General features: G+C 50.7%; 1 protein-coding gene across 1 annotated transcript; it reads left to right on the top strand.

Moving 5' to 3' along the window:
• Positions 1 to 19,222: 19,222 nt before the first annotated feature.
• Positions 19,223 to 24,820, top strand: LOC136514103 (uncharacterized). The gene is made up of 8 exons (XM_066508083.1): positions 19,223 to 20,910; positions 21,020 to 21,119; positions 21,222 to 21,295; positions 21,406 to 21,641; positions 21,763 to 21,849; positions 23,723 to 23,822; positions 23,917 to 24,139; positions 24,249 to 24,820. Exons 1-8 carry the CDS (start codon positions 19,288 to 19,290, stop codon positions 24,614 to 24,616), a joined length of 2,811 nt encoding a protein of 936 aa, XP_066364180.1. The 5' UTR covers positions 19,223 to 19,287; the 3' UTR covers positions 24,617 to 24,820.
• The last annotated feature ends 279 nt before the right edge of the window (positions 24,821 to 25,099 follow it).

Raw genomic sequence — 25,099 nt, 5'->3', positions numbered from 1 at the left:
TGATCAACCTTCTGCCTGGTACGGGACCTATTGCTAAGAGGCCCTACCGCATGTAGGTTGACGAGCTGGAGGAACTCCAGTAATAGCTCAAGGAGTTGTCTAACAAGGGGTACATTAGGCCCAGTGCTTCACCCTAGGGTTTCCCTATCTTGTTTGTGAAGAAGAAGGATGGTTCCATGAGGATGTGCATTGACTATCGGAACTTGAATGCCGTGACTGTCAAGAACAAGTACCCGCTGCCAAGGATAGGTGATCTACTAGACCAGCTGAGGAATGCCAAGTTCTTTTCCAAGATTGATCTCTGATCTAGGTACCATCAGATGAAGATCAGGACTAGGGACATTCCCAAGACAACCTTTATCACTAGGTATGGGAAGTATGAGTTCACCATTGTGTCTTTTGGACTCACCAATGCCCCCGCCTACTTCATGAATATGATGAACAAGGTGCTCATGGAGGAACTAGATAAGTTTGTGGTGGTATTCATCGATGACATTCTTGTCTATTCAGCCACTGCAGAAGAACATGAGCAGCATCTGAGAGTAGTGCTAGAGAAGCTAAGATAGAATTAGTTGTACGCCAAGTTCAGCAAGTGCGAATTTTGGCTTGAAGAAGTCACCTTCTTGGGTCACATTCTCACTGCTGAGGGAGTAGCTATTGATCCCGCCAAGATAGAAGCTGTAAAAGAATGGGAACAACCCCACAATGTGACTGATATCTAGAGTTTTCTTGGGTTGGCAGGATATTACCGCCGCTTCATTGAGAACTTTTCCAAGATAGCCAAGCCGATGACCAACCTTCTAAAGAAGACCAATGAGTTTGAGTGGATGCCCAAGTGAGAGCAAAGCTTCCAGACCTTGAAACAAAAGCTTACTACCACTCCTATGTTAGCATTGCCTGACATTCAGCAAGACTTTGTGGTTTATTATGATGCATCCAGATAGGGACTCGACTGTGTTCTTATGCAAAATGGGAGAGTTATAGCTTTTGCTTCCTGATAGCTGAAAGACGACGAGCAATGCTACCCTACCCATGATCTTGAGCTTGTAGCTGTTGTGCACACCTTGAAGATCTGGAGACACTATCTGATCGGGAACAAATGTGACATCTACACTGATCACAAGAGTCTTAAGTACTTTTTCACTCATGAGGATCTAAACATGAGACAGCGTCGATGGCTAGAGCTGATTAAGGACTACAACCTAGAGATACACTATCACCCAGGGAAAGCTAATGTAGTCGCATATGCCGTGAGCCATAACGGCTATTGCCATAGTCTGATGACAGAAGCCATACCACCAGAGCTGAGTCAAGAAATGGAGGACCTTCAACTCAAAATCCTACCAAAGGGAATGTTGAATGAGCTTCGAGTGCAGTACAATCTTGAAGATCGAATCCGCAAAGCCCAGCAAGAATGCCCCGAAATCTGGGAAATCCGAGAGCTCATGGAGCTAGGCAAGAGTCCTAAGTTTAGAGAAGATGAACAGGGAGTGTATTGGTACAAAGATAGAATTTGTGTACCCTCTGATGTAGCCTTGCGAGAGGAGATCCTAGCTGAAGGTCATGACTCTAAGTATTGTATCCACCCAGGAAGTACCAAGATGTATGTCGATCTGGAGAAGCTCTTCTGGTGGAAGAATATGAAAGCCGATATTGCAAGGTATGTCGCGCGTTGCGACATCTGCAATAGGATCAATGCTGAACACCAAAGACTGGCAGGACTGTTGAAGCCCTTAGATGTTCTGATGTGGAAGTGGGAAAGCATATCCATGGACTTTATAGTGGGTTTACCTCGAACCCCGAAAGGCCATGACTCAATCTGGGTAATTGTTGATAGATTGACCAAGGTAGCTCACTTCATAGCTATGAGGAATGACTATAGAACTGAGAAGTTTGTAGATCTATATGTGGATAACATTCTCAGGCTTCACGAAGCCCCTGTGAGCATAGTGTCTAATCGAGGGACACAATATTTGTCCAAGTTCTGGAAGAATCTCCACAAGGAAATCAGGACTCGACTGGATTATAGCACTGCTTACCACCCTTAGATGGATGGCCAGATAGAGAGAGTGAATCATATCTTGGAGGATATGCTCTGAGCTTGTGTTCTAAAATATGGGTCTAATTAGGAGAAGAGTTTGCCACACGTAGAGTTTTCTTACAACGACAGCTACCAGGCTAGTCTCAAGATGTCACCATTTGAGGCCTTGTATGGGAGGAAGTGTAGGACCCCTCTGATGTGGTCAGAAGTAGGGGAGAGATCGTTCTTTGGCCCGCAAAGATCAAGGATGCCGAGTAAGGAGTCACCCAAGTGCGAGAGAATCTGAGAATTGCTCAAAGTCGATAGAAGAGTTACGCAGATAAAAGGCGAAGAGACCTTGAGTTCGAAGTTGGGGACTATGTTTATCTCAAAGTCTCCCCACTATGAGCACCATCAGGTTCCATGTGAAAGGGAAGTTGGTGCCAAGGTATGTAGGACCTTACCAGATTTGTCAGAGAGTTGGCAAGCTAGCCTACAAGTTGGAACTGCCAGAGGAATTAATCGGTGTGCACCCAGTATTCCATGTATCCCGACTACGCAAGTGCCTAAAGCTACCAGATGAGCAAGTACCTACAGAGGCACTTGATATACATGACACTCTAGAGTACAAGGAGCACCCGATACAGATACTTGACAGAGCCGAGAAGGAAACTAGAAGCATGATCATACATATGTGCAAGGTTCAGTGGAGCAACTACACTGAACGAGAAGCTACTTGGGAGAAAGAGTCAGAACTTTGGATGCTTTACCCCTACCTCTTTGAAAGGTACGTCTCGCCTTAAATCTTGGGACAAGATTCCTGTGAGGGGGAGGACTATAACAGCCCAGGTTTTCCAATACCCAAAAATCTGAACTTAAAATTTTTTTAACAAAACCCATGCATGGTGAGTGTGCATACTAGGAAACCACCCAAGTAGTTGCACAAGTAGAACCAAGTTAGCATGGTTGAGCATTTTGCATTTAATTCAACTTGTGAGTTGCTTCTTCATGATTTTATGTGATATAATAAAATCAATCCAACTTTTATAAATAAATTGTGTGTTTGAGCTGCCAACCCTTGGCTTGAACCCTAGGACCCTAGATGGCCTCTGGTGGACCCCACTAGGATGTATATATGTTGGCAACACATATATACATGCATAGGAGTAGTATGGAAATAGAAATAGAAAAGGAATTGGAAAAAGGAACAAAATCGAAAAGGGGAAAGAAGTCCAGCTGTAGAAGCTAGCCTAGCCCCGTCGCCCCATGCCCGCGCCAGCGTGAGGCCGAGCCGGCCCAGCCAGCAGCCCATGTCATGCCGCCCGCATCGTGATGAGCCCCGCCCGCCTTCACCCACTGCCACCGCTAGGTGGACCCCGCCTGTCATCCCCTACCCCCGCTCTGCTCTTTGATTTAGGCAAAGCAGAGCAAAGCATCGCGCCCATCGCTCGTGGCGCCAGCCGTCCGTGCCCCTACCCCTCGCCCATACGCACGTAGATGCACACCATGTCACCAATCCACCCCACACCGCCTACCCTAGCTCGTGCCATGACAAGGTGACATCGTCGCCATGGCCTGCACCTTTACCGCGCCCACCACCACCGTACCTGTGCCCTTGATCAGCCGGCGCTCCAAATTGGAGGCACCAACCACCCCCACACTCCTTCCGAACCCTAGAACCCTAATTGGGAGCTCCTAATCACCCCCACATGTGTCCCCTCTACCTTCTCCACCATCAGTCGCCTACCATGGGTGAGCTCAGGGTATAAAACCCCCTCTCTGGTGCCCTAGCCCCTGTCCCATCCACCTCGCTGCCACTAGCGGTTTCACCAGCCATGTCGAGCCAGAAAAGGGAGGAGAAGGAGGAAGGGGGGAAGCAGCGCCGCCCACCGGAGCGGATCACCGCCGTGGAGATGTTGCAGGAGCTAGAGATGTAATAGAGCCGTCCAATTTATAAGAGCACAAGTACAATAGCAATCACTGAAGCGATCAAACTATCAAACTTGAGCCCATATAAACCCGGTAGTCCGATGAAATCATGAAGGATCTCAAACAAACCAACATAAAAACCAAGATCGCACATGATTCAACATAACCAGTCATATGTTACATCATAGTTCAAAAATATCTCACATACATCGGAGTTCACATAGTTATTACAAACCACATTTAAATAGCAGAAGCAAAGTAGTTTGACATCAACATCACACTTAGTTCAAATACATGCCAGTGCCACGATCATTTCCAGCAAATTCAAAACAGAGAGGATATCTTAGGAGTACCATGCCCCATGGTTTAGTCCTCATCCACGGCAGGATGAAGGTAGTACTTACAGTACCCATGATACATCATGTCATTTGCAACAAGAGGGAATAAACCCGGAGTACGAGAATGTACTTAGCTAGACTTACCCATCATAAACCAGAAATAATATGACACCAAGGAGTATGCAATGCTTTATCGGTGGAGTTAGCTTGACAACATTTTGCATAAAAGCTTAAGTAACATAACTTGGAGATTTAGTACCTCTAGCATCAATTTGAATACCTATTCAATTAAGCATCTCTAGATTAGCACCTATACTAGAGCAATCACTTGATTAAGATAGCAAGCATTAGAAACCATATCCGGTATAATAATTAGAGCATCATCATAACCATCAAGTTCCATCAATTAATGCTACGTTGCCGCTGCTCAGTCAAGTTCTCATTATCCGGGAGAGACAGAGACTCGAATCGATTCCAACCAGCTAGAGATTTATTCCTAACACAAACCCATACTTCCCCTGTTGGGGTCATGTTGGGTCACCATTGGTACAATTCAGGTACAGTCGTGGGTCCGATCAGCATCGCACCCTCAGGGATACTACCAGTCTGCTAGGAAGTTTAGGCCCGGCCTGCCCTTAAACTCATGCCACTGGCTTCCTACACATCCTTACTACCTCCAGTGTGCGTACTTTCACTTACCAGGTCCCGGCCTGAGTTGAGCTACTCGGCTTCGCGATCGGAACGACTTATACGGCCAACTAAGTGTTAGGCATGCGTTCAGCATGACAAGAGGACGTACAGCGAATCGGTGCTTAACCAACATAGACGAGGATAAATATGCTCCAAGACCTTCATGCCTTGTTGCTTCTCTAGCCTAGCCCCACTGGCCCACGCATGCACCGCTGCTGGCCTGCTTCGCCCGAGTGGCCCAGCACCACATCCGCGCCCGTGCTCGTGTCCACAGGAGGCCGAGCCAACCTAGCCCGTAGCCCATGTCACGCCACCCATGTCGTGATGAGCCACGCCCGCCTTCAACTGCTACCGCTGCCAGGTGGATCCTGCCTGTCATCCCCTACCCCCGCTCTCCTCTTTGCTTTAGGCAAAGCAGAGCAGAGCACCGCGCCAGCCGTCTATGGCCCTGCCCCTTGCCCATACACACACGGATGCATGCCATGTTACCAATCCATGCCACACCGCCTGCCCCAGCTCACGCCATGACGAGGTGACGTCATTGCCATCACCCACACCTCTGCTGTGCCCTGCCACCACCGTACCAACGCCTTTGACCGGCCGCCGCTCCAAATTGGAGGTGCCAACCACCCCTGCACTCCCACCGAACCCTAGAACCCTAGTCGGGAGCTCCCGATCACCCCACATGTGTCCCCTCTACCTTCCCCGCCGTCCACCACCCGCCCTGGTTGAGCTCCAGGTATAAAACCCCCTCTTTGATGCCCTAGCCCCTCTCCCATCCACCCCCCCCACCGCTAGCGATTTCACCAGCCACGCTGAGCCAGAGAAGGGAGGAGGAGGAGGAAGGGGGGAAGCAGCGCCACCTGCCGGAGCAGATCGACACCGCAGAGACGCTGCTGGAGCCGAAGAGGTTGCTAGATCGGCTACGTTGGCATAGCTATTTGGCACGGCACTGCACCTCTTCATCATGGCTTTGCCTCGCCACCGCACCACCATCCTACCTGCCCCAAGCCCACGGTGAGCCCCTATCAAACCCCTTTGCATGCCCTCGCATCGCACCATGGCTGCCGATGTGGTATTCCAACCTGGGAGACCCAAAGGCCTCACCTTTGGCCATCATGCACACCCACACGTACATAGGCAAAGAGCTGGCCTGGTCGAGCTGTTAGAGCTCGAAAACACCAGCACCTTGCACAAGCACCGCACGCACTCGCCATGGCTAGAGCACGGCCATGGCAGAGCTGCTCCACCCACACCTGGCCGATAGAGATAGAACGAGCACCCCAACGAGCTTTGACTCACCGAGGGACATGTCACGTAATAGATGGGAGGACAAGAGAAGCCCTAGAGACGCTGGCTGCCTTGCGACACTGATGCGGCCACGCACTCGTGCCACCACCGTGCGATGGCCATCTCGACCGACTCTGGTCGCCTAGCGAGGTGAGACTAGGCCGTCAAGCTTTGCCTAGACCCCACGCACCTTGCCGTGTAGATGGATGAGTGCAAAGCCCGCGCCTTGCCTTAGTTCGCCATGGCCACGAGCTCGTTGGAGCTCTGACGTGCCTTGCCATGGTGCGCACTTCGCCGTGGCTTATGGTCCCCGCCGACCAGTTTCATGGCCTTCCCGTGACCCCAATTGGAGAAAAGGAGCCGCCTTTGGGCTCAATTGAGCACATGGCCACCTTGCTACAGCCTGCCACCACCATAATGACATCGTTGCCATGGCTGGCCTCGCCCAAGCCCTTTCGCCTTGCCTTGATGCCATTGCTGTGTTTGCTGGAGCACCCGAAAGCTGTAGAAGCCCTGCTCGAGCTGTGCCAATGCCTCTAGTGCCCTTATCGTCGAACCACGCCACCGTCGCCCGTCATGACGCCTACGCTGCGCGCATGAGCCTCCAAGTCACCGTCCTTATCCCACCATGAAGTTCTCTGTAACCTCACAATGCCGTGGACCTCCTTAGCTACCCCTCCAAGCTGCCACAGCGTGAGAACGGCCAAGCTCACCACTGGTGAGAACGCCGCCATGAGAGAAAGGGAGGCAGCCAAGCCCATCATGTGGACCTACCTACACCCGACGCACCATGATCTTAGAGAGAGGAGAGGGAGAAGTGGATGTGGTCCACCGCGGACCATGCCAGCAGTCCATAGGCCCGCACGACGCTGTCCACCATGGACCAGCCTCATGGACCCAAGCCCAGTAATGACCCGTCTACGCCATGTGGCCACCTATTTGCGTGACACGTGTCTAGGCCCGGCTTGGCCCAGACCGACCCATTGGGCCCAGTCAAGCCTAGTCAATAATAACCGTTGATCGGTCAACGCTGACCGTTGACCTGACCCCACCTATCAGTCACTGTTGTTTGTGGGTCCCATCTATTAGTGACCGTAGTTCCCACGTCCAATCATGTGCTGACATGTGTCATTCACTGTTCAAAATTCTTATTTTTCTAAACATGAGCTCTACGTCATAGGCTTGTGTTTGAGTGCATTTGGATCTTTTGAATTTCTGTTGCTTCTTGTGATCATCTATAGGAGTCACTTATCGTGGCTATATGTCTCATTTGACAGACCCAGAGGAGCCACAGACTGAGGAGCACGACCCCGACTACACTGAGGAGCTTGGAGACGACCTGCCAGGTGCCACGTCCCACCCAACCTCGTAGAATCCTATTAGACATGCTATAATGTAGATGCTAGTGCTTTACTTTTATGCAAACGATCTATGATAGGTTGCATGGTAGAATTGCTTGTGAGCCATTACCTTGTCGCAACCTATACCCCTACACATCCGCTGTTAGGTTTGACGCTTGCTTACCTTCTTGCTACTGCTTCTACTACACATTATATCTGTGATGTGATGCTTGGTGTAGGATTGTATGTGAGTGGTTAAGACACTAGGTGCCAGTAATGTGGTAACAACCATGGAGATCTTGGCATGCGTTTTGGGTGTGTGGTGAGGGTTGAGTCGATCGGGTAGGATCTTACGACGAGTCATTGGACGAGTCTTGCCAGGGGGTGTGACCTGGGCATCCCCTATGAGTGGTACCTATGGCGGGTGCATGTGAGAGGAGGAGATCCTAGGGTGGAGTGTCTATGGGATGAAACCCCAGGATGGAGGTGTCATCGAGGCACAAGGTGTTGGTTATCCCCTATTGAGATGATATCATGTCCGGTCCCCCTAAGGACTAGTATGTTGAGAGAATCGGATCATATGACCTTACATACACACCACTCACTCCTGAATGGGCGGGGGACGGTTACCTAACCAGCTAGGATGGTGCCACTACTGCTAGGTTGGAAGTGGATAGTGTAGGAAGGTACAGGCATATGGCCCATGCCCTCCTAAGATAGCGTAGTGACCTTTGGGGGCCCAGTACTATGTCTCATAGTCTCAGTGTGCCGATGGACTCCGGGGTGGCCCAGGGCTGAGTGGTAGGGTGGCACCATACCGGTTGGGAGGTAGTCGGTATTAGCCTAGGTGGGGCACCACCGGTGATGGTGATCTTATGGTTCCAGGGGTACACGCTGAGCAGAGTTGATCGTCTATACTTATAGCCATGTCCTTGGATATGGACATTCCTATGACCTACGCTTCCCTTGATTAGTGAGTGGAGTCCTTTCTTCTCTCCACCCTGGGTTCTTGTGTTGGTTTCTGGCTTTGGCCAATGAGGCAAGGTACAAGCGGGAGTCCGAGAGGTGAGATGTGTGTGATGGGATGGGAGAACGTGTGGATGAGATGGGTTAAAACTTGATGAATTATTATTATTATTAAAACTTGACATACTCGCATAGGAGACTACAACCACAAATAGGTCTTTTGCTCTACTCTTGCATTCCACTACCACAAAGCAAATGCAAAGCATAGGGTGGGAGCCAGTGGCCAGTACAGATCGTACTGATAATTGTTTGACAGGTTCTGAGCCCGAGTACGACTACCAAGGAGACAACTGGGAGGATTAGAGGTCTTGTTCCTATGCTCAAGTTTGGTTAAGAAGATGCAGTCGACGTCCGCTACCCTTCTACTTCATGTTGTTCTGGATGTTGCATGCTCTGAGTGATTCCACCAAGTGGCAATGTAATAATGAGTAAACCTTGCTATTTGTACTCTCTTGAGATAGGTATTCTATGTATGACTATGATATCGACTGTTATTTGATAATGTGATGGGATGATCACCTGGGACTATCACGTTATACTTCAAATCTATGGATTTCCCTTCGAGGAAATCGGGATCGTTTCACATGGGATTCAAGATGGCTACTTGGTTGGGCTCAATAAACAGATGTGGGCTACATAAGGAGCCCACAAGAGGCATACCTCTTAAAAGGCCCACCTCTATAAATCCATTTTTGCAGACAGATAATTTGTTACTGCCACCATAAATAAAGCGACTGCATCCGTAAATTGTTAGGCATTTTGGAAGATACTTAAATTTCTACCCACCTTTAATAATACAAATGCCCAGTCTAATAAAATCTTTTTTGGTAGTGATAGGAATACTAGCTAGGCAAGATTTAATCAGAACTACTTTGGTGATTAATGTTAAGGTATCCACGTGATGACACCCGATATCCACTCATCGGGGGCACACACAGTGATTTGTAGGGAGGGTCGCAGATCGCAGGCATGCAGTGATTTGCCAGCTGGACAAAAACTTTTGTCGCTTTTTAGTTGCATAGGTAGATAGGTAGATAGGTAGATAAAGAGCTAGAGATAGAGATAGAGAAAGAGGAGATAGAGATAGAGATAGAGATAGAGATAGAGATAGAGATAGAGATAGAGATAGAGATAGAGATAGAGATAGAGATAGAGATAGAGATAGAGATAGAGATAGAGATAGAGATAGAGATAGAGATAGAGATAGGGAAGAGAAGAGATATTTCTTGTAAATTGCAAAAGTAAATATAAAAAATTCTACAAAATAAGTCGTTTTGCTTCTTTTGTTCCCTCGCCGGTTTCGATTTTATCACCGCCATGTTGATCGGTAGGGGCGAAGAGCGTAGTGGCGGCGATACCGGGCTCTCACTACCCTGCTCCGTGCCGTGCCACTAATATAATAGACCTATTGCAGTTGGTTCATAACCCCCATCGCAGCTGGATTTTGGCCTCGGCAGTAAGCGGTCGATAGTGATAGTACAGGTCATCACCGTCAGTTCACAACCGACTATGATGGACGCTCAACACCGCCACATTGGTCAATGACCTGATAGTAAACATGATAATCACCGTCGCCTTGCACCACAACCAGACTATGTGCAGTGCGGGTTCACTATCACTTTTATGTCTGATATGTCTGTGTTGATGTGAACAGCACCATAGTTTGGGCATCTGAACCGCCTATGTACTGGTCATGATCATCGTCGCGTTGCACAACAAACTAACCATTTGAACTGCTGGTTCATTGTTGCTTTGACATCCAGCACGTCTATGTCGAGGTGAACATCATCGTCACTTGGGTGATTGAACCATTGTTTCAAAGGTCATGGTCACCATTGCCTTGCAGTATGATCCACCTAGGATGATCCTTTAGTCGTTGTTGGGTTACTAAACGATTCAGTGGTGATCGCTTTTGATCCCTGCCGCATTAGACAAATTGCGGCAATGTTGGACATCTGCTTCACCAATGGCGAGTGGTATCTGACAGCGGCGATGACAAAACAACCAAAGACGCTTACATCCGATGGTGACAGAACTGTAAATGTATTTACTAATTGAGCTATGCCTAAATAGCTTACTAAACTCATATCATACAGATATAATCATTACATCCATACATCACGTCCACGAACAAGAGTACTTTTTAAAATAATAATCGACACTAACATAACAACTGTGAGAACTGATGTACTAACACAAGTGGTACATAGATTGCATATTAAAGGTACTGCTCCCTATAGACTTACATAATGAAAATGAGGTAGATGTGCTCCACTCCTATGCGCCACTCCGGCTTCCAAGGCAAAGCTTCCTTCAGATTGGTAGCCACTGCACCATGAAACCCCTCTTCTTCCTCCCTTAGCCATTGCAGGAAAATCATTCAAAAGCACTCAGACTCCACAACCTGCACAAAGCAGCAGAATTAATAATATTCAACATACAATTGCTTTAGTTACAAAGCCAAAATTGGACTGTATATAGAATCAAAACAACTCCCTACCTAAAGAAAGACATGTCGTAACAAGAAAATACAGCATATGCAACTTTACTACTCTCCTACTGACTCCATGAACAAGGGAATATAAGGAAGATAGTGAGGTACGTCCGTACGTAGCCTCTAGGTAGCTCTAGGATAGCGGATGACCTAGAGAGGGAGGACATGAACTTTTCTGCGGTTCATGTTATATGCAATCAGTGTTTTGTCCTCCCCAACAAGGAAAATCAAATTCCATTCTTGGTAAACTGCAATCACTCTATAGTTTGCATCGCAAACATCGTAACCAAATTCAATATTATTCTATCCAAATATCTACAGTGTAGTCATTGTATGCTTTAATGTCCATTTATTACTACCATAGTCTTCAAGGATCTAGATTCAAAGCTAAGACATACTGTAAATAGCAGCGGTACATAAACACAACTGACCCTGAGCTTCATGGATAGAGATTGCATCACCACATGGCCTACGGATTTTTTTACATGTCTTTCCCTCCATATCAAGAGCAACTATCTGGGATAACTCTAGCTAGTGCATAAAACCATTAAGAAACACACGTGTCGCATATGTACATACTACAATACAATCGCCCCATTTGGATTCCATAAACATCCATGATGCAGTGTTAGATGTGTAGATGTTGACACCTATGGACTCACCCGCACTCTTCCCATATTCAATCACATGAAAGTGCGAGGAGACTGTTGGATCGAACCCCAAGCGAGACAAGAACGGTTGCTATCCGGCAATAACAACCATTTGTTAGTCACCGAATTATAGACAACATAGCGAAACCCAACGCACCAGCAGAGGATGAGCCCGAGGCAACAATTTGAGACCACAACATCCTGAAGGGGAAGGGAAGAAGGATAGGGAGGGGTATTCACTGGTGATACTAGTGAACTTGTGTTTACCTTTCCAGCTACGATAGAAGAAAGCAGCGACAATCTAGGATAGCTCCTTATGGTAATCGGATTTTGAGATGAGGTGGTTCCAGGAGCGACAGACATACTTGCAGCTGCACAAGGAGTGGGCAGTGAGGCGGCCAAGGATGAGGACCAAGACATGGTCTGTGAGGATGGCCACTTCATTCCTCTTATTGGGGGCTGCCTCCATCTTGACAAGGATATGCTGGACCGAGGCCGACGATGGAAGCTACGGCACTATCGCCTGAATCAGAGAAGGTGTGCCTGTGGTGATTGGATCATGAGCTCCTTAGTTATCAGCTGGAAGCTTGCTTCATACTTAGATGAGTGAAGATGGGAATAAAAATCCAAGAAAGATGGATAAGGGGAGTGGGAAACCATTACCCTTTCCTTTTGATTTTGCGACAGTGAGCTCGAGCAGGCATAGCGGTGAGTAGCAACCTAGTCAGCGGTGGATCTATATGAGCATGTCGGTGAGGCGTATCGACGCAGAGCACTAGCTTGTCGGCGATGAGTGGTGGCTTGCATGCCACTGAGTAGAGGCGGTCACGTCATTTAGCACTGGGGTGTAGGAGCGGCAATGAGGAATAGCAGTATTGAGGAGGATACAGATAGGGTGGGAAGTGTTCTTTGTAAGCTAATGAAGTAGGAGCCATGGGAATGGAAATTTGAGCAAATCATTGTAAATACGCGCAGGAGTCTCAGCCGGGCTTAGAAATTGACAATAGCGGTACAATCCTGACCGTCTGCAAGTGGCGATGAAGGTTGTTGGTGGTGGTGTCATAAGGTCTCAAACTCTAAGGTGCTCGAGGGCTACCATCACACTACCGATCATAGAAGACCACTTCCCTGTCACACGGAATAAACATCACAGCAAAGATAATTCAAATTCCAAAAAATACATCAAATTAAGAACATTTCATATTTCATTTAAATAAAAGATACATATTCTAAGCTAAAAATCATGAAAAAATAAAATCCCAGAAGACTAGCTTTAGTGAGATGAGGATGACCCTTTGTTAGGCTTTCTGCCTGGCTTATAGTGCGGGCCCTTTGCCAGGAGGCGCTCGGTTCGCTGTGTTAATTAAAAGTATAGTTAGTTTCAATTGGAGACAGCAACTATCTAACTTAAAATAATGAAAGAAGGTTGATCATGAAAAATATCATCAGACAAACTTTTATATTTAGTACCTTCTTCTTGCACTCTTCTCTGTCAGTCCTGCTAGCCACATGGCGTTGGTCCCTTTAGGCCTTCACCACCTCATTGCCGCCATAGCTGCCGACTTCACTGAGCTCACGATCATGAGCCATGGGATCATTGTTCAGGATATACTTGGCCAAAGCACTATGCTTCGGGCTAGAGCTTCCCTCACCTAGGTGTGAGTTCCCCTCTGCATGCTGCAGCAACTCATGAAGACTCCATGTTCATGGTTTCTTGCCATGACAAAAAGGACACACAAAGGTGCCCTTGCCATGACCACAAAACCTCTCGCCTCCATTAAAGAGGAAAAGCAGGGTATCGCTCTCCAACTTTTCGAACTCAACCTCGTCTGAATATGAAGTCTCAGAGTCACTACCGCCAGCCATGCTTGATTGCAAACAAACAAGGAAAGAGAAAGATCAAATGGAGAATTTTGCTAAGTTAACTGTAGAGAAAGCAATCTACTACACCCCTTCTTATATGTAGCAATGGCCACGCTTCACATCAGCAACTGTCGGGTTCCCTAGGCATGTATTTCCTATCACTTGGCCTGGCAGCGTACCCAATGCGTCGCTTTATTAGATGTTGGCACAACGATAAACTGTTGTATTGGAGAACGACAAAAACATTGGAAAAGCAACTACCACAATGGCCATCAATTAGGAGTGCGATTCAATGGCTAGAGTTGTGATGATGGCACATAAGATAAATGATAGAAGTTGGATAGAGAAAATTGAGTCGACCACGTGGCCCGGCCCATCTGGCGCTAACCACGCAGTTTGGGGAGACAAACCGCTACTCATACGAACTATTTAGTGCAAGGTCCCCCAATGTCGTTGCCTTCAAATCTCCTCTACGCTTGCCTTCTCACACCCTCATGTATGAACTTCATCTGCACACATACTCTTAGCAACCGCAATGGTCGAGTCTTCTGCCAGGCGTGCACAGACGGAGGAGGAATCGAAGATAGAAGCCAAGCACGCATGGACGAAGCAATCAGTGGATGAATCTGATCACGCAATGATGGATGAATCTGATGATGAAGTCATGCCCGACGACTTGAACAAATATCCATTCAATCCCTTTGGGCATGGTGATGCGTGGGCGCTTAGCCTCTTCTAGAAGACTTTCTAGAGGATTAACGGTGTGCTAACGGAGCTTAGTCTAGGCACCATCAGCATGCTACAGGAGGAGAAAGTGCCCAATTACGCCTGTGCTTTTCACCTACTCGCTGATAACCTAGACAAACTGTCGGGCACCCTAAAGGTCACATCCAAGGAGGTCGCTGACAAGAAGGGAGCCTAAGTAGCAGACATGTAATTATCTTATGTTATGTTAATTATTATGACAGTGTATGTCACCAGAGCAACCGCCATCAGCGTGTATGTCGCCAGCATCAGACCTTGCAACACTACCTAGCAATGCATTCTCGAGGTCTGATATCGCTGTCGTGTGGGCCTTCAGTGTCATCTCCATCCTCTAGACAAAACTGTGCCCCTGCTTCCACTCCTGTCCTAACATGGATAGCTCTCTTGGTTGCTTCTGCAGTGCCACCGGTCGCCGCCTCCTTTGCCACAGCCATGTTGGTGCTCTGCATTGATTTGAAGACAGAAGCACAAGGTGTGGGAGGCCTTTGTGGATCAAACCAATGACAAGGATGGCATGAAAGTGTGTTTCCTCAGTAGGGAGGTGGATCAGTGATGTGGCAGTGATGGGGCTAGGTTGGGCGACCCTTGGTAGGGTCGGCTGACCCCACCAGGTGGCTCCAAGTGACCCTGCAATGTCCACTTGCTTCTTGTGTTTGAATTTGATGGATTTTGAGCAAAATTTTCTACATTCAAATAATTTCTAACTACAAGTGGAACTAGATTAATTGAAAATATAAATCACTAATATGATGTTGATTTACCTCCACTTTAGGTGCAAGTTTGATGGTCAAAATGATGTCATCAACACTGCTCCACCTTCAGAATTTGCAACTCCACCATTTCGCCGAGAGATGAAGAGCAAAGGAAGATTCGAGGATGGTGGAAGAAGATGGTGAGCGATGATGCATGTGGGGTGCAAGAAATAGGGAAGCAAGGGTGAGATACAAAAGAGATTGGGGAGCAACTGCGAAGAAGGGAAATCACTCCCTTCTTTCTTCCTTTATTTCCAAGCATGGGGAACCGTCATGTCCCACCATGTAACACGCACCATAATGTGACGGCCATGCCATGCCCCAAAGGATGACATGTGCCATGCATGCGCAAAAATCAAAGTGTTGCTCCCCTCGGTCCACGTGCCTTAGGCAGCGTGGATTGGAGAATTTGAAATGCTGCGCCCAATGGGCGACACGGATAAGGCCCAAGCGAGGACCTCACACAGTGCTGGAGAACACCATGCCACGTCAACTTCTCCATGACGAATTGGTGGATAACATCCCCCTACATCACATGGACAATGTGGATTCAAGGAGCTGAGATGCCATGCCTCGTAAGGCACGGACTACATAAAAACGCCATCATGGCTCGGTGGGCCCTTGGCCTTCTTTGGTTTGTGAAGCTTAAGGTTCTAAGGCTAGTCTACGAACAATACGTGGCCACCTCTAGACTAGGAGAATGAGCAACGGGCATGCCGCAATGGGCCCACTAGCGGCCTCGACTTAGGTGCACGGAGCGCACACCCATCGTGTGATGTATGGCCTTAGCCAATGAAAACATCATGAAACCCCTCGATGGGGTTGGGAACCTTAGTGATGACCAGACTCCAAGCTAGTCGCTCAACCCACGTCAAGTTAGGTAAGTGGAGCGCCTTATGCAGGCCAAAGCTAGATACCCATGCGGAATTATCTGGGCCCCACTTAGGCTCAGCCAATTTGAGCTCACCGAAGGCGTACCCAGCATAGAAGTTGTGTAGGTGTCCTTCTCGTCCATTGAAGGACATAGATCTAAGTTGAGGGGCCTTGGCCTGCCGAACGAACGACCAAGAAAATAATGATGCCCTCACCATCATCCCAAAGATGATTTGCAGAGACTATGAGAGGCTTGGGGGCTCCTGATGAATACCTAGAACTAGGGTTGCTTAAACATATTACTAAACACTCTTACCACAAGATTAACCCCCCTAACTGACTCTACTAATAAATCAGGGGCTTGGGGGCCACACCTAGCAGTTGTGCTTATGCATCCCCGCTGGATAACAACCAAGGCCTCTGAGGCTTACGTAGACTCGAATCCTAGACCTCAGTGACAGCGATAGATGGCTTGCCCACTTTGGCCGGCCTCCCCAACTGAGCCAATTTGACTCCTGGTCGCTCAGGGGCTCGAACCAATGACTAGGACTTCATGCGCCGAACTAAAGACATGATGTCCAGACCCGAGCGGTCAGCAAGCCCTTAACTCTAAATGTCCACAAGGATACCATGTCAGGCAATGGGTCCACGAGGAATCTTTGTTCCCCTAGGAAATATCTCAACCCCCATGATAGGAGCATGCAGTGGGTCACGGAATCTCGGTGTGAGGCTGCTTGCCCCTTTTGGCAAGGGTCACACCTAGGGCATTAGGATACAAACCACCCGCGATTGGCGGCTCACGCAGCCTCACCGCACCACTCACCACTCGCCTCACACCCTCGCCTCTTGACCCCACCCTCCCAAATCACATACATCGCAACGCCACCGCCAGCATCCCTGCCCAACAGCCATATTCCACCGCTCTGACGGGTGGCACCTCTGACGCCCTGTTCGGCTGCCGTCTTGCACGCAACCACCGTTGTGTAATGATCGGTGCCCCCCAAACCTCCTTCTACGGCCACCGGTGAGTGGATTCGCCTGACTCTTGAACCCTAACCTTTTTTTCTTTCTCCTCAGCGAGCGGCACGCAGATGGGTCGCGTGCCGCGTGATACAGTTAGCGAATAAAAAAATAGGGGATATTTAACTTATTGCCATCCTTACAAATGACACTCCTCCATTTGCCAGATTTAGACGAGAACCTACACATTTGCCATGGTAAAGCAGTGAATGTGTTATGTACTTGCCATTTCTGCTGAGCTGGCACGCCACATGAGAGAAACAACATGGTAGGATGTTTATAAACCAACAGGTGCCCATGGAAATGTCCTCATCCCCCCCCCCCCCCGTTTTCCTTTTTGGAAACTCTACTACGCGACGGGTCGCGTGATTGGCGAGCGTGTGACCCGTCGCTCTCCTCGCGCTCACCTCCTCCCCTCGAGCTCCTCCTCCTCCCCACGAGCACCTCCCTCCCCTCCCCTCCTGTGCCCGCTCCCAGCGACCCCGCGCCCGCGGTGAGCTCCTCCCTCCCTCCCCTCCAGTGGCGGTGACATCGGGTTCCGGCGAGGTAGGCCTCCTCCTCCTCCTAGATCTATGAGCATCGAAGATGAAGACGACGACGGCGGTAGCTAGGGTTTCGACGAGCTCTCTCCCTCTTTCTTCTCCAACTCCGGCGGGTATATAAGGGCCTAGCCGGGCGGAGGTAGGTAGGCCAGGTGCTGGGATGGTGGTCGGGTGGCTTAGGGGAGCTAGTGGCAGTGGCGGAGCCAGCCGAAGAAATGAGGAAGGGCGGACCGGTAGTCCAACCTGCGGCCGCTCAGCGGCTCGGGCGCAATGGCACTGCGGTAGGGCAGCCGGCGGTGGTTCGAACCGATGCGGTCGCGCAGGCATGGTGGAGCGGCACGGGCGCGCGGGGTGGAGCGGCGGCTGGAGGCGAGGAGCGCGGAGGCGGACTGTGAGCTGCGGAGGCACCATCGAATCGAGCCGAGCGAGCGCAATGTGGCGATGGGATGGGAGCACGGCGCCACTGTTGGTCTGCTGCTTGCCCTAAGGCCTTTGGGCTACGCGATGGGTGGGCCTCCGTGCATTGGGCCTTGTTGGCTAGACGGCCCAGCAGCAGGATGCCCTCTGCTTCGCTGATTCGCTCGACTCTCGGTCGTCATCGCCCTCTTCTTCGCTCGGAGTCGAAGCCTTGGACCTGCGCTGCCGCCGGAGATGGGGGTCCTAGCTGTGGTGCTCGCCGGAGGGGTAGGGCGGCCGCCCAACCTCGCCATATAGGTGGCTCCGCCTCTGGCTAGCGGCGGTAGGGGCGGTCGGGCTAGGTCGGGGCGGGGAAGGCTCGCCAGAGTTGGAGAAGATGGCGGCAGGCGAGCTTGCTGGAGCTAGAGAAGATGGCGCCGGGGGCAGGGGAAGAGGGAGGCCGCCGCGGGCTCTAGGGTTTGCCGAAGCTCCGGCGAGCTAGGGCCGTGGCGTTCAGCACAGCTCGGCCCTAGGAGAGGGGAGCGGCTGCCAGAGTGGAGAGCGGAGTGTTTGACCCAGGGAGAGTGGCTGGGGGCAAAAGTAAAGAGATGAGGGCAAACAGAACATTTTGCGTGGGCATAAGTAGTTTCGAGGGACGTGTCAACATTGTCTCACGTAGCATTCTAGCTCAGAAAAAATGGCAAATACGTAACACATTTACTGTTTACCGTGGCAAATATGTAGGTTCCCATCTTAAACCGGCAAATGGAGGAGCGTCACCCGTGACGATGATAAATATCCCAAAAATCAGGAACAGGAAATGACATTTTCAACCCCAAGAACAAAAGAACATGCATGTTACAGCTCCTGCGTCGTTAGTTTTGTTCCTAGTTGAGCTTTTTTTTACACCTAGAGCTACAAATGACAGTCAATAGTATCACCCTAAAAAAATGGTTAGTTTCACGAGTGATTTCACCGATGGAAGCTGCATGCGAAGCTTTTATGAGTTTTTTTCTCTTTGATTATTTGATTTTCTTTTTTACTTTATTTATTATTACACAGCTGATGTGTGCAGCCTCAGAATGACCGCAGAAACTATTGATTTCAGATTTTTCCGTTCCGTGGCTGCATGCCATTATGTTCATAATGTATTGCTGTGTTGGTGCAAATGTTGGGTCACAATTTACATCCATTTGTTTTCCTAAGGCTTTTTACTCGCTTTCTATTTATTCTCGTTCATGGAAGTGACTATTCATTCCGTTTAATCCTTCGTCCGGACAATAATAACATTTTCTTGTCATGTGTGAACTGAGCAGGATGCCGTCGTCGTCGTCTTCGGTGCCGGCGAGGCCGGACAACGTCGCAGAAGCCACGGCCGCCACGAGCAACGGATTCCCCGTGCTCAACCCTGCCGCCGCGTTGCCTTCGCAGACGGCGCACGCGATCGCCGGGTACGGCCACCCGACCACCAGTGGCGTCGCCGCCGCGAACCCCATGGCGGTGCGTGCTCCCGGTGGAGAACCTGGGAGGAACACGCTGGAGCTCCTCTTGCGCTTCGCAGGATGGGATAGCCACCCGCCATGGGCACGGAGCCATGCGGCGGGCATGTCCCCGCGGGGCCAGCCGCTGGTCCTGTCTCCCTCCGTGACGTCCCCCGCGTGGGCCCCGTCGTCGTTCGCCTCCGGGGCGCCGGCCGGAGCGAATGGCGGCGGCAGCAGCAGTGTTGGCGGCCGTGGTGCTGTCGCCGTCCAAAGCGGCGCCGTCGCCCGCAGGTACGATCCTGGTCCCGGCAGTAGCGGCGCGGGGCGCGGGAAACCACCAAACGCGAGGCCCCTTCAAATCACTGCGGCCGCAACCGCCGCCACCGGATCCAGCTCAACCAGCAAGACGAAGTCGCTGCCACTGGCAGGTGACAGCGCAGAACAGGAACGCCTGGCGCCTGTGCTCGCGATGCCGACTACCCAGGGGAAGGTCGCCGCGGCGGCGAATGGCCGCGTCAGGATGCGCGCGCCCAAGGACGACATTAGTGGCAGCAGTAGTAAACCGGCGCCGTCCAGGAAGCCAAGGCAGAGGGCCGCCAGCAAGATACGAACGGCCAAGGACGCGGTCGCCGCTGGCGCGAGCCCCGCCGTCGTCGAGAACCAGCCTGCTGCTGGCCCGGCAAAATCTGGCCCCAACACGGAAGCGCAGAGCAACGGTCTTCAGATCGTCCCTGTTCCGCCGCCGGCAGGCAACGGCAGGAAGAGGAAGCAGAACGCTTCCGCGGCGCCGCCAAGATTCAGCAGCCTGGCCGCCAGGAGGAGCGCCGTGGACGCGGTGGCGCCGGAGGCGGCGCCGGCGCCGGCGAAGAAGCACACCATCCTGACATGGCTCATTGACGGGGGCTTCCTGTCCGACGGAGAGACGGTGTTCTACGTTCCAGGGGGCGGCGGCGGCGCGGGCGCTGGCGCGGAGAAGGTCGTGTCGGGCGCAGTCACCAGGGCCGGCGTCCACTGCAGGTGCTGCGACGCCGTGGTGCCGCTGCCGGTGTTCGAGGCCCACGCCAGTGCCCGGTGCGTCCTCGGCGCCGGGCAGCAGCAGGCGTGGGAGAAGCTCCTGCTCGTGTCCGGCGACTCCCTCCTGCAGTGCATGCAGGAGGCGTGGGAGAACGAGAAGGTGAAGACCTTCCATGCGCAGGCCAAGGTGAGGGCCGCGCTGGAGTTGGAGGAGGAGAAGAACTCGCAGGCCAAGAGGAGGCTCCTCGCGAAGCATCAGAAGAAGGGGGTCGTCGTCGAGAGGATCATGTCTCCACGGATGGAGAAGATCAAGGCAGGCGAGAAGGACTCCAGCGACGACGCCTGCGGCGTCTGCGCCGACGGCGGCGAGCTGCTCTGCTGCGACTCCTGCACCTCCACCTTCCACCCGGAGTGCCTCGCCATCAAGGTCCGTATATACATACTCCTGTCCTGTGTGCGTGTAACAGCAAAGTTTCTGAATCGATGTGCTCGCTCTGTTTGTCTGAAAACAACAACAACGCTGGAACCATTTTCAGGTTCCAGAGGGCTCGTGGTCGTGCCACTACTGCCGGTGCACGCTGTGCATGTCAAACGATGATCCGGGCCTGTCCACATGCCAGCAGTGTGCTCGCAAGTGTACGCGTCTCACTCGCTTGCCGAGTCACCGTCTCAATTGGTTTTTTTTTCTCTGCTGCTTTCTGAAGAGAAGGTAATGGGGTAAGTAAACTGACAATGCAGATCACGAGAGCTGCCGTCCATTGCTGGGCAACGGGCGCGACATCGGCGCGTACTGCGGCGAGACCTGCAAGAAGGTGAACACTTGCTGACATGACACTATTTCCCCTTTGTATTTGTTTTTTATTCTTGTGTTATATAAACTGAACACGGTGCCATTTTCTCTTTGGATGGATGGATGTTTCAGCTCTCTGCCCAGCTATCAGATGTGACAGGCGTGACGAACACTACCGCAGACGGTTTCTCGTGGTCTCTCTTGAGGATTCAGAAAGACGAACCAGCCAGCTCCCAGAGCATGCCTGCCGTTCTGGAACGCAACGTGAAGCTTGCAGTGGCGCTCGGCGTGCTCAATGAGTGCTTCAATCCGGTGAAGGATCGGCGCACCAAGATCGATATGCTCCACCAAGCTGTGTATAGCCTTGGGTAAGTCTTTTGAGTCAGAGTGTGGCTTCAACATTTTTGTACTGACCTTGAGATGTCATTCAGTTAATAGAGTGTTAATTCTGCCGCTTATATAGAAGATGTTTCATGTTTGAACGTACAGGTCTGAATTTAAACGGCTAAGCTACGAAGGGTTCTACACCATGGTTCTGGAGAAGGATGGAGAGATCGTTTCAGCAGCCCTGCTGAGGTTTGGATTTAGTTTCTCTTTGTGTTTGTACTCGACACCCTTAACAGTTAGTTTATCGCAAGCTTTGTTATTATTTCTTTCTACCAATCTGGGACTGTTACTTGGATTAGATTAGTAAAACCAGTGGCTCAATGGCAGAAACTGGCATAGCTGGTCATTTTTTTCTCGAACGTGCCGTGTAGCACGTATTTCATTAAGAGGAAGTAGACAACACCGAACCAAACAACAACTACTGGCCGGTAATCCTTAAATTACCAACACAATCCCACAAACACAAACGATACAGCAAGAAAGCACCGGGGGTAGGGCCTCCACCACCAAACCCTTATAGACTGAGCCTATTACAGGAAGACAAAAACACATTTGTAGCCTAAGGTGTAGTGTAGCTGCGCTAGCCAGCATCCACCAAGGAAGCCAAGGGAGCCGGCACGACAACCGCGGCAAAGCATCCGCACAAGAAACGACCACGGCGGCCAAGCATCCGCCGGAAAAGGACCATTACGGCAAAGCATCCGTAACGAGGGCCATCACACGCTCAGCAGCTGAATGAGCGTGGAGACCGAATCGACGAGGTGGCCAAGCATCCACCCAAGCAGCAACAGCGGCAAAGCATCCGCCAACGAACCGAACGACAGCGGCAACAACAAACACCGAAGGACAAACCAATGTGAAGATAGAGTTGAAGCACAGATAGGCAAAGTAGAGCAGGCAACAACACCGACGGTCCAGGCCACAGGACCACCCGTCCCATGCCGCAGCGGCAGTGGAGAAGCAGCAGCACCTCTTGGCCTTCAAGAAGCAGCCTCTTGGCCTTGAGGAAGCAGTCAGGTTCCTCCAGCCACGCCACCATGGCGCCACTGGTGCCCCTGGTTGGCTATTACCAGCCACACCACCACGGCGTCACTGGCACTCATCCAAGCAAGCCGTTGTCGGCCATGCCACCACGGCACAACCGACGCACCACTGCAGTCGGTCGGAGTGGGAAAACACCATGACAACGCCTCCAAGGAGGGAGACGACGCGCCGAAGGCGTCGCCGTCGTCTTGCCGACAGATCCGACATGGCTTTCGCCGGTGCTCGCCCACATCGAGCACAACAAAACAGGGAGTCTTGAAGGCACGCCACCCCTGCCCTCCACCGCTTGACTATACATGCATGCACAACACAGGATGGAGCGACTCCGGCGAGAGCAACGGGGGATCAGGCGGAGTGCATCAACGAAGCCATCAAGAAGGGAATGACATCCACAGCTGGTCATTTTAGTTGCATGCATCATCAAATTGTTCACATTAGCCTAGCTTTTTCTGCTGCTGCACTAAGCTTATATTAACCAGTTGTCAGTTGTGCCAAAGCTTAATTAGGGGCAGGGTAATAACGTGGTATAGCTAGTAACATCAGCCATATATATATGCAATGTCAATACTAACCTGAAGTTTTCCAGCTTATGAAGAGTCATGGATGCAAAAGCTCAAAGGAGCCTCCCTTTTTTTCCTTCTTTGTTGTAATTTCTGTTTCTTTTTTTTCTTTTTTCTTTTTTGAGGAAACTGGAGGGGCTCAAGAGCCCCTACAGGAGATTTTATTAGAGATAACCAATATATTTCAGTAGGGACTTGTCCCTCTTGTTTCCCTAAAAAAGCATATACATATGCAAAAAAAGCTGAACTATCTGGGGCTTTTGCAAGCATCACCTGAAGATAAGAGCGAACTCCAATGCTTGTCTGAACCTATATATGGGGCCATAAGACTAGAGTCATTTGTGCAAAGCAACATTGTTGTTGCTGAGATACTTGAATTGATGCCTTGAAAACATGATTGCTGTGCATGCCTTATTGCTTCCCCTCTTTTAATTGTTTGTTATTACTTATTATTACAGGATCCATGGCACAAAAGTGGCGGAGATGCCCTTCGCGGGCACACTGCCAGCTTACCGGAAACAAGGAATGATGCATCGCCTGGTCAGTGCTGCGGAGCAGGTGCACAACGACACTACGACAGTCACTATTTTACAGGTCTGGAAGATGAACCAGCTGTTAAAACCTCTTGCTCTGATCTTTGTGATGTTCGCAGGTGCTGGCGTCAGTGCAAGTGGAGAAGCTGATGATACCTGCCATAGCCTCTACGGCGGACACATGGAAGAGGTCCTTCTCCTTCAGGCCCGTGGATCCCCAGCTGAGGGAGGAACTCAAGAGGCTCAACCTGGTGGTGATCACCGGCACCACCATGCTCCACAAACCCGTCGCTTCGCCGCCACCGCCGCTGCCGCTGCTGCCGCCTCCATCGCTGCAACAAGGTATTCATTCATTCATCAGAGAGAGCATCATGTCAGTTATCGATCAGTAGCCTCTGTCTGACCCTGTGCCAACCACGTATCCATTACGTTGTGCCCAAACAAAACACAGCGGGGAGTTCAGAGGCATGGTGGCGCAAGTACGCGGACACGGTGGCGCGCCTGACCGACGACGAGCGGGCGTTCCTGGAGATGGACCCAGACACGGCGCCGCCCTTCCGCTACACCGACCTCGTCAACGGCACCGTGTCCCTGAACAGGTTCTGTCGCGCAGGGAGCTCGTCGTCGTCGGCCTGCGCCGCCGCCGTGTCCCCATGGGGAAGGAGCATCAGCGCTGCCCTGCCGGGGCCGGGAGCTACTGCCGTGCAGCCGGGCGGTGGCGGCAGCTGGCGTTCTTGCGGCGAGGCTGCGAGCGCCATGGCCCCCCAGCCCAGCTACCCGCGCGGCGGCCGCAGCGGTATACTCCATGGCATGAAGTGACCGACCGATCCACCCACTGGCCTGGATTGCTGCAGTGCTATGAACTGTGGTGTAATTCAGCTCTGACTCTGAGAATGAAGATGATGCGGACATATATACTGTGATAGTCTGTTGTATTAGTACTCAATCCATGCCATCGTTTAGACCTGGATATTGATATTACCGACATTCCGTAGTGTAATGCTGTGATTGATTGAAGATTTGGAGTTGATTAGAGAACTAAATGCTCTACTTCAGAGGAATTTGGTGCTTAATTGGTGGTGATCGACTTTGTACTCTGCATATACCTTTTCGGTGTGTTTGCGTGGATCCTATATTTGGATGAGGGGTGGTAAACTAGGTGAAACCGTACTGTAGAAAACGAGAGTGTTTGGTAAGATTGCATAATCAGCGGATACAAAAAAGTAAGTTATTTGGTTGGTTACCTGGCAGATTCAACATACATGACGCGTGAGACTGACGCGTGAACCCCACACTCGATCT

The sequence above is a fragment of the Miscanthus floridulus genome, chromosome 16, assembly GCF_019320115.1.
Source record: "Miscanthus floridulus cultivar M001 chromosome 16, ASM1932011v1, whole genome shotgun sequence".
Taxonomy (NCBI): domain Eukaryota; kingdom Viridiplantae; phylum Streptophyta; class Magnoliopsida; order Poales; family Poaceae; genus Miscanthus; species Miscanthus floridulus.
The sequence above is the reverse complement of the archived record's forward strand: the minus strand, read 5'-3'. Positions and strand labels throughout refer to the sequence as shown.